Genomic DNA, 10,267 nt, shown 5'->3' with positions numbered 1-10,267 from the left:
CCTGGGGGCTGCATCCACCGAGACGTGGTCTTTGTGCAAATTAGGCAAAGAATGTTCCAGGTTGGGCGGTGACAAACATTTGCTATGGGTTCTTCTCTTTGGGGAAGTGCCGGTGCCACGTGCACAGAGAGAAGATGGATCACTAAACTGCCTAAAGGATCTATTGTATTTTCAAGAGCTCTGGACTCCACAGTACAGAGCCGTCAAGGTTCCCTGTCCCATTTCTCCTGCCGTGTATCTGGATAATAACCGCCAACACTGTGTGGTTTCTCCTCCTATCTGGAAGAGTCTAACTTACAAATATATGAATATATGCCTTAGGAGCACAGCTCATTGCCTCCTGGCAGGCCTTCTTCCTTCCCTGCCATTGTCCATGTGTCCACCAGAGGGCAACCTCTACTCACAAGGCCAATCTGTCACTCTCCTGTTTAAAGCCCTCCCCTAGCTGGCCAGCCCCTGCCTACAGGGTGGGTGCAACCCAGAATTGCTTGTTCTTGCAAAGCAGGCTGCTTCTCAGCTCTGGGCTTTGCTCAGGCTTCCCCTTGCACAGGAGGGACCCTGCCCTTCTTTGTCACCTGGAGGGGAATTTTTTTTTCTTGCCTCACCCCGTGGCATGTGGGATCTTAATTCCCAGACCAGGGATCGAACCAGCTCCCCCGCCCCGGCATGGGAAACGCGGAGTTTTAACCACTGGACTGCCAGGAAAGTCCCCAGAGGGGAATTTCTAAGACGCACTTGGGGTCTCACTTCCCTTGACCAGCCAACGTGCCAGGCTGGTCCAGGGCATCCTCTCCTCTGCATCCACGTAGTGCTTCCTGAAGATCTAGCACGATCCTCTGTGTCGCTTTAAAACATCAATTTATCAAAAAAGTTGGCTAGCTTCAACATTAATAAGGGCAATAACAGCATTGGATCGCACCATATTAAGCCTGTTTAAAATCAATGAGTTCATAACGGTCTGAAAGTAATAATGGATCACCACTGAAGGATGCTGAGGAACCACCACATTATTTGAACAGTTAACAAACAAAGGGGAAAATGTAAGCATTTATCCGGTCTTTCCTTCAACAAACTATCTCTAAGGGTAATCATAGTAGAAGAGAACAAGTTTCCTTTTATAGGCATATTCCAGCTAGGGGGGGAAAAAACCCAGAATGACGGATTAAGAATATCACCGTTTTGTAACCCCTAATAAATGATTGGATTTAGATCGAACATCAATATTCGATAAAATTTCTGTAAGACAACCGTATTTGAGCCTTTGAGGGAAGAATGCAACACCACCTATAGCTTGGACGTGAAAGAACTGGAACTTTGGGAAACTTTCGATTCTGATTGGTTGAGGAAACTAAAGGTGGGTGAATGTTGGACCAATCCAAGCGTTTCTGGTGGCAGAGGGGAGTCTTCTGGTGAAAGAGAAGGAATTAGAGTGTGATCACATCTCCTTTCGGCCACTAGTGACTTTTTCCTCCAACACCTTTAACTTTTGGAGGTCCTTTCCCACACTGGAATGTATTCCACCTTGACTGCAGCTTTGTGAGATGCGCAGTGTGTTAGCAGTTTCAAAAAATCAGAAATGGTGGGAAGTCTTATTTTTAAAAAAAGGTTGAGTGACTTACTTATTGACCTATTGGCCTTGAACAAGAGATGACTCTGATCCCTTTAACTCTTGGGGTGGCTTTGTGTGTGGAAGTCCAGGAACACGATCCTCCATCTTTTCACATTAGCACAGCCAGTGGGATTACCAGGCTATGGAGCGATTACCTTGGAAAGTATAAAACTGGGATGAGGTAGGTGAGAGGTCAACTTCGGTGGGAAGCGGGGGGTATGGGAGCTGGGCAGGAACGAGAGTGGAGACAAGGGGGTGGTGTCCCATCCTCCGCAGCACTTTACAGGTTTTAAAGGACGTTCACATCCATCCCTTTCCTGGTTCCTTGCAGGTAGAACTGCAGGTGTTTTTATCTCACTTTACGGGGTGGGGAGCCCCCAGGAGTTAAGAGCCTGGGTCACCAGCTTGTTCAGAGTCAACAGCAGAGCTGCAGCCACTCCGGTTCTGGGTCTGCACTGCGCTCTCCCTCCCACCCTTCGTCCACCCACCGGGTTAGCACGGGTGCCCAGCCGTGTGCACAGAGGTATGTGTTCTTGTACTCGGGTGTCCCCAGGTGTACATTGAAGTCTCTCTCTGCGTGCTGCCCCGCGGGGGCCTTGCTGCCTGACGGCGGGTGAGATGCCCGCGGCTGAGATGTCCGCGGCTGAGTGGAGCTGAGCCTGCCAGTGCGGAGGACGGGGAGGGGGGCGTGAGGCTGCTCGGCGACCCCCGGGGAGTGGTGGCCCGTCTGACCCGTCTTGGCCTTGCTCTGCTCCTTTCAGCTCTTGGCTTCTGCCACTTGGTGTCTCTACCCTTCCTGATCTTCATGGGTTTCCAATTTCCTCTATCAGTTTCTCCGACCAGGTCCCCAGGGTGTTGGGCTCCGCGTCCCCTTTCCAGCCGCTGTTACTTGTCTAGCAGCCGGAGGTCAGAGAATGGGGCTGACGTTGCGGGGGGTAGGGGCGTGGCCCCCGGAGAAGGGGGACCGGGCGTGGGGGGTATTCCCGGACCCAACATAGAGATGCTGCGGGCATGGGGCCATAACTAAGCCAGCAGTCAGGCCCCTCCACCGACGCTCAAGACGCCTACCCACCCTCAGTCCCGCCCCACACTGGGACAAGGGGCGGATTCTCGTCTGCAAGGCTAGAGGCCACCCAGCAGTGCCCACCTCACCGCCCAGGGGCAACTCCGCTTTCCCAGGCGCCCCGCCACCCCACCGCCTGCCCCCAGCGCCCGCCAGCCCCCGGTCGCAACCTAATCCGCTCCAGATCCGCGCCATGTTTCCTCTGCATCACTGGGGTTTCCTCCCCTCGGCCGAGCCCGAGCAGAGCAGCGGCCGCGCGTACCGCCCGAATCCCGAAGCTCTGGGCGCCCGAGCCCGCGTGCAGGACTGAGCAGACCCGACCTTCGCATCGGAACTCCGAGTCGGGACCGGACGGCGGCGGCCGGGTCCCCGCGCGTCATCGGAATTTGACCCTCGGAGCTCCGAGGTGACCCCGCTCTAGGTACCGTTCGCTGTCTGCGCGACCGGCCCCGATCGGCTTCTCAGCAGCCAGTCCCTGGCCCTGGCTTGAGAGAGGTAGGGGGGCAGCCGGGCCTGGGGGCGGGGGGCTGGCATGCTCCTCCCCCGCGGAATGGGGGCAGCAGAAACCACGCCCCTCAGGGGAAGAGAGTCTCTGCGCCCCCTACCGCCCAACCCATCCCAGCCCCGCGTCCCAGATAACTTGAGACCCGACTTCGCCCAGGTGTTCAGAGGCGCTTTCCCTCCGCCTCCCATCATCATTTGGCTCCCACCTGTCCCAGGACTGGTGCCCAGGGGGACCCCTGCCTAGTAGACAGCTTTCTTCGGATCTCCCTCCCGCCTGCTTCCCCAAAAGACCGGGGACCACCATCCAATACAGCCGCCCCTTCTCCATGATCGTGGCCCTCGGAGGCACCCTCTCTCCCCAGTTCGTTGGTCCATCTTCCTCATCCCCTGCCCCTGCCTCACTTCATCTTGTCTCCCCTGCCTCTGCTCTCAAGTCTCTGTTCTCTTCCAGCCTCTGCTGATTTTCTCCTCCCCGTGACCCCTTTCCCCACCACACACCGCGGGGAGAAGGGGGTGTGTCAAGCTGCTTTCTATTTCTGGTCTCCTTGGGGAGGGGGCGCGTGCTAGGACTTGATGGCATCTGCTGTGCCCTGTGTCACGAGGTGTCATGTCTGTGACTTGGTATCCGTGCCTCTCCCCCACCCCCCATCATCTCCAGGTTGCCTTGGTCTCCTTTCTGCCTCGGCTCCAGTCCTTTTCGCTCTCTTCTTTGGGCGCTTTGTGTAGCTGCGGTCTCTTTGACTCCGCCTCTCCTCTCTCAGCTTCCTCTGCTCCGTGTTCCAGCTCAGAGAAGCTGCGACCTCAGGGCCATCAATATTTCAGGTGTGTTTGGTGGGAGAGAGATGGGGTAGGGGATGGGCTCCCGGCATTACCAGCGATGACTCGAATCATCCTCTCGCCAGAGTGGATCATTCATATTTATGAGATTGAGAGAAAGGATACAAGGATGATAAGGAAATGCTGCCCCCTTTCCTGGAGCCTGGTCCAGGGGGTGCTTGGACTACATTTCCCATAGTGCCCAGGGGCACAGGGCTGCCTCTGTCTCTGCCTAGACACCTAATGGGAGTTAGAACTCAAGGAGCCACGTTGGAGGGTGGGAAGGGATCAGAGTGTGGAGCAAGGGCTGTGGGGCCAGCTGGCTGCTTTCGCTTGGCCTGTTACCCCTGACCTGCTTTGTTCCCAGCTCCCAACTCCTCCAGGGTTGAAGGACCTTAGAACGTTTACATCTCCCCCAAAGCGAATAGGAGTAGAATGCCGGGGAAGAAAAGATGCAGGGTGAATTAGCAAGTTCCCCGTTCTTTCCTGTGACCCTGGGAATCCCCTCCCCTTACACACATCTTTATCTGAAATGCAGACACACTCTTTGGCAATAGTCTCCCCATCTTGAAAGTAAGAGGGAAAATGGAGCCTAATGTTTGCACCTAGTAGGATGTGTTCCGGTCTACAAGTTGCTCACATTCTGCCCCCTTATGGAGGCAGTGGGGAATTGCTGGAATATCCCTGAAGTACCAGCTTGTATGTTCCAGGGACCTGTGAACAGCTGATGAGGTTGTCTGGAGATCCAGATGGGAGCCACAAGCTAACCTGCTCCTCTCTGGGACTCATCATCCCTAGAACCTGGTTCAAGTAATCTGACTGAGCTCATTTTTGGCATAGAAATTATTGACGGTGGGGAGAGGGCAGTGGGGGTTCCTCCCGCAATCTCATCTCTGCTTCTGAGTCAGCTTAACCCTTAGCACTTGGAAACTTTGACTCCTGCCAAGGACCCAGTCATTCCTATCCTTGCTCTTCAGGCTGGGGTCGGAGATCTCCCCACTGGCCTGAGATCCAGGAAAATTTAACTTTTAGCCCGACTTTGTCCAAGCTGACTCACCTTAGGCAAGATCTTAACCATCTAGGGCCTTGATTGATTTCCTTTCTGTGAAAGGAACGGGTTGAACCTGATGGTCCCTAGTGGCCATAGCAGGGGCTCTAAGATCCTCTGAGCCTGTGCTTCTCCCTGCCCTCTGATGATACTGGCCTGAGCTGTCTTACCTCACCCCAGCTTACCTGGGGAGACTTAAGCCTTAAGAATTAGACTGAAAAGAAAGAGGGAGATGGAGCCCTTGTTTTGAAGCTTGTTTGTATCGGACCCACTCTGTGCTTACATAAGCCATGTTTGTGATATGGAAGCTAAAATTATCCCTAACCCACCCCTTGGTGCCCCTGCTGGTCCCATCTCCTAAACCTAGGTCATGTTCTTGTAAAAAAAAAAAAAAAAAAAAAAAAGTCTAATCATCCCAAAATCACCCTCCTCAAAGTAGCTGGTATGTGTGTCCCATGGGATGTTGGTTACTGAGGCTTATGTAGGTTATGTGAGTGGAGAATTCTAATTGGCTGAAAGAGAGAAGAGGGGATTTGATTGGTTGATTTGGTTGGTCTGGGGGAGAGAGATCTGGAAATGAGGAGTCATCCGGACTTGGGGACGGGCCTGTCTCTTTCATCCTGTCTCTGGGCAGGGGAAAAAGAAGAGCTGGATGCCAAAGGGGTACCAGATCCACAGGCCATTGACCCAAAAAGGAAACTCTGAGGAATGGGAAGAGCAGGGGTACCCTGAGTGGGAGACGAAGCAAGGATTACAGGAAGAAATTTCCCAAAAAGAAGAAAAGAAGAGAGAGAGAAGGGCGTGTGGATCCAGGGGCCCAGCCAGTAAGGGTGCGTGGCAGATGTGTAGAACTCAGAATAGCGGAGGAACCTGACAGCTTCTGTAATTTAGGATTCCTTTGACGAGTTTCTGGGGGAAGGAGCACAGAAAGAGGGGAGCAGACAAGAGGGGGTAGTCTGGGGTTGGGAGCAGCTAGAATGGGGTCTGGACCCCTGGGTAGACTGAACTCTAGCACCAAGAGGGCCTGAATGCAGGAGCAGCTAAGAGATGGGCTCTGGGGCGGAACTAAGAGGAAACTGGGAGTAGTAGGCTCCTGGGAGTGGAGCCAAAGAAAGGGGGCGTGGCGAATGGGCAAGGACCTGAGGCTCAGGGGTCTGGAGCATCTCAAGAGGTGGAAGAGACGCCCGCGAATGATCTTTCCGCAGGCTCTTGAATCCAAGACCCAAGTGCTGAGGAGAGCTCCCTGGGCAGGCCCCGGGTCTGGCCCAGCGCCCGGGGTGGTGACGACGGAGTGCTCAGCGTGTGGGAAGAGGCGAGCCCTTTGAACGGAGAGCCCTGGCAGGGGCGAAGGCGGGGCGGGGGCCCCCTAACGGCCTCGGTCCGCAGATCGCCCTGGGGTCGGTGCACATGATCGACGCCGGGGAGACGGCTCTGGTGGAGGGGCTGCGCGCGGCGCCCTGGGAGTGCGGCAAGGGCGTGGCTAGGATGCTGCAGCGCTTCTGCTCGCAGCTGGTCAAGCGAAGGCACCCGGGGATCAAGGTGGCACGACTCACCCGGGACGACCAGCAGGGGTCCCGGGAACTGAAGAAATACCACCTAATCACCAAGCAGGTGAGAAGGACAAGGGAGCTCGGATGGGCGGCCCTGTCCCCGAGGGGCCTCCGGGCGTTGTCACCCTACATGCAGCCGGTCACCGGCTTTCCTTCGCTGCCGGCTCTGCCGAGTGGGGGCGCCCATGAGCCCTGCCCTGGGACTCCCAGTCCTTACCCAGGCCCTTTTGCCCAAGGAAAGTCAAACAGCTCCCAACGTCCAGTCTTTAAATCCTCCATCCTTACTCCACGAGGCTGGAGCCCAGGCGTCCGGACTTAGTGTCCCTGCCTCCCCTACATTGATCCCGCCTCTCTTCAGGGACCCAAACATCCTAATCTGAGCCTTTGTCCTTCCCCTCCGTCTCCCCCATCCTACTGACTGATCAGCTTCCCTCGCTTCCACTCTTGGGGTCCACATCCCCACGACCCTGACTACTCCACATTGATCTCCACTCTCCTTGGGGACCCAGGTTTACGGAGGCCTTGCCCCTGGTTCCTGCATGCTCTCACATATCCCACTCCACCCGGCCCCGCACGGTCGGCCCTCGAGGGGCCCAGGTGGGAGCCCGTGGGTGTGAATGTGGGAGTGACGATGCCAAGAGGCGCCGGGCTCGCAGCCCTCCCGCCGCCCGCCCCGCGCTCACTCGTGCCCCCCGCAGGGCATCCTTTCGGTCCAGTTCAACGTGTCGGCCCTGCTGGAGGGGCTGGGCGCGCGGCTGGCGGCTCTGCGGGCCTCCGGCACCTTCTCGCCGCTGCCCACGGAGGCCGTGTCGGAGGCTGGCGGCGACGTGGCACGCCTCTCCTGCTGTCGCCCTCTGTGCAGCACGACGTGCTTCCGGGCGGGACCATCATCCAGGACTGGCAGCCCTACCGGCCGAGCGAGAGTAACTTGAGCCTGCTGGCGGCCAAGGGCCTGGAGTGGCGCGTGGACAGCCGCGCGCGCCCGTGCGTGCTCACGCTGTGCACGCGCCCCTTCCCCATCCCACCTGGCGGCAACGGCACGTGGCGCTACCTCAACATCTACACCTTCGGCAGCGACGGCGCGCAGGTTCAGAGCCAGCTTCTGTGGCATCTGCAGCGCCAGGCCCCGCGTCTCGTCGACCTCAACGTCATGTGTCAGCTCTTCCTGGCGCCCCAGCTGTGGTTACAGCTGGCTGATTTCTGCCAGGCTGGTTGATTTCTGCCAGGCTGGCTGATTTCTGCCAGGCTGGCTTGGGGCTCGAGCTGGTCAAGGGTTATACCGAACAATACCTGCTGGAGGCCGACATCTAAGGCCTCTCCAGTCGGAGGGGAGAGAAGATGCTCTTTAGACCCACCTCCTTCCTCGGATCCCCCAAAAGCCCCGCCCCTGCTGTTTTCAAGCTCCGCCCCCTCCCCCCGCCCTCGGTCATCGGCTCTGCTGCCTACACTTACCAGCTGTCCACCCTTCCCTTCCCTTTTCCCCTTACATCTCTGTCTGCCATCTTGACTCTAGCGCCCCCAAACGCAGTTGCCCACACCCAGATCTGAACCGCCGGGTTTGGGAGAGCCACTCGCGCTTCTGTTGTCCACCCATTCCCTTTCCCTGCCAAAGAATGGGTCCCTTCACAGCTTCAGAGCCTTTCTCTGTCCGTGCCCCAGCCTGGGAGTGTACTCTGCGCTTTGTGACTTCTCCCTTCTGCCCTGTCGTGGATGGAAGCTGGCAGAAGTGTGTGCAACGCCCAATACCCGGCCAGGAGCACAGTTGCCCAATACGTATTACTTTTCTTCCTCCCGATCTTTCTCAGGGCCCCAGAGCTTGCCCTCTGCTCCTCTCCTCACCGTCCTCTCAGTCTCCTGTGCCTGGACGTCTCTTAGTTTTCCGTTGTCCATTTGTCTGCCCCTCCATTCCCCTTCCCCATGATCTCTTCATCACCCGCCCTGTGTGTAATATGGAGAAGGACCTGTAAAGGAAATAGATTTATAATGCCCCACCCCCATTTGGCCCCTGCTTACGCTCTGGTGATACACTTTTCTGAGGCTGCCTCCTCTGACTGGGTTTTCCTCCAACTTTGCACAGTGGTGCTATTTTGCAGGCTCCCTTCCCTATGCCCCCAACCAGGGGCCCAAAGCAGGCCCGTGAACCAGAGTGTTCTGGGTGGAGAGCCTGGTGTAGTGGAGGGCAGGTCCCTCAGCCTGGTGCGAGGCTGTCTCCTGCTTCCACGCGGGCTGCCTTCTAGTGTGACTGGAACCCCCTCCTCCAGATATTTCTGCAACCCCTCCCATCCTCTTGCTCCTTTATGCTTTTTGTGGACTTTGACAGTCTTCTATTTAAATGCAAGTAGTAACAGCTGCATTTGCACCGCGATGTCTCCTACACGGGATCCTCACATCTCCCGCAGAGGGAGGACAGAGAGGCTCAGAAAGACTCAAGTGCCTTCCAAGTGGCTCACAATAGCTGGGAGCCTGGCAGAGACTAGGAACCAGGCGTCCCCAGCCCAGAGCATACCTCAAACCTCACTGTATCTGGAACTTCTTGTTGGACAATGGACAGCAAGCACAGGGCTCGCTGGGGATGGAATCAAAGACATGGACAGAGGAGGGCGCCAAGAGGTGGAAGAAGGTGGACAAAGAAGACAGCCGCTGCTCCCCTCTTTCCCCCATTCCGGCTGTGCTGCTGTGCCTTGCTCGGCTGCCTCCTGCACCTGACCAAGCTGCCCTCCTCCCTGTCACTTCAACCATGGCTGTATTGCAATAAAACGGGCCCTTGGCCCACCGTCTGTGTCTGTTTCACTTCTTCTCGGTGGGGAGGGATGAGCTGCATTGTCCTCTCCCCCTTCCCCAGCAGCCTGTATCAGAGAGGATCTCTAAGCCCTGTGGCACTGGGGCTAATGACTTCCTGGAGGGGAGCTGGGGAGGGCTGCTGGCCGTTGCGCGCCCCTACCCCCCACACCAGCCAAGCGGCAGAAAGAATTGATTGCTCAGAACCGAGGCGGGCAGCGGCGCGGCGCTTGGACTAGCCCCCGGCCTCGCTTTCCCCTGGACCTGGGAGTCTGCTGCTGCTCCAAATTCTTGCTCTCTCGCAAGTTCCCCTTGGCATCCAGAACCAGCCTGCCTCATTCCCACGATCCAGGCGTCTAACTCCCAGCTCTCGGCTCTCTCGCGGCCAGCGCCCTTGCTTTCTCCCCATTCCTGGGTGGGCACCGCACGGAGGGGGAAGAGGTGGAGGGAGCCTGGGCGCCGCCCCGCGGGAGCCGAGCTCCGAAGCGGCGGAGACTGCGATCCCGAAAAGTACCACGCGGGGGCGCCAGGACGTGTGCGGACGCGGGCAAGGCAGCGCAAGGTGGTTTCCGTCCGTGTGAGTGTGTCCATGGGCGTCTTTGTGTGTCTGTGTTTCTGTACATGTGTGTACGAATCAGGGGGTGTCTGGGTGGGATATATTCGGGGCTACGGGCCTGGAGTACCCCAGAATCAGGTACTCCAAGTGGCTTCTTGACGAGGAGGCGCTTGATAGGTTACTATGTACGTGTGGACGGGGAAGCAGGGGACTGTGTGTATCGTCGCATGTGCAAGGCATAGCCTGTGAGTCTTGGATTTTTGAAGTTACATTCCTTTAGCGCTTTTATGCCCTCCCACCATCCTGTGTAAAAGGAATCGAGGGCTCTCAACCTGAACCTCCA

At 57.0% G+C, this 10,267-nt stretch overlaps 1 protein-coding gene across 1 annotated transcript; it reads left to right on the top strand.

The window, feature by feature from the left end:
* Positions 1-1,785: 1,785 nt before the first annotated feature.
* Positions 1,786-9,344, top strand: NAT16 (N-acetyltransferase 16 (putative); the record flags this gene model as incomplete). The annotated part of the gene is given in 8 exon segments (XM_082644514.1): positions 1,786-1,790; positions 2,688-2,930; positions 2,977-3,078; positions 3,938-3,998; positions 6,340-6,651; positions 7,289-7,426; positions 7,429-7,797; positions 7,836-9,344. Coding segments are annotated over 8 exon segments (1,296 nt in total). The 3' UTR covers positions 7,902-9,344.
* Between the last annotated feature and the right edge of the window lie 923 nt (positions 9,345-10,267).

This window comes from Mesoplodon mirus (assembly GCF_964341445.2).
Source record: "Mesoplodon mirus genome assembly, chromosome: 15".
Lineage (NCBI taxonomy): Eukaryota > Metazoa > Chordata > Mammalia > Artiodactyla > Ziphiidae > Mesoplodon > Mesoplodon mirus.
The sequence above is the reverse complement of the archived record's forward strand: the minus strand, read 5'-3'. Positions and strand labels throughout refer to the sequence as shown.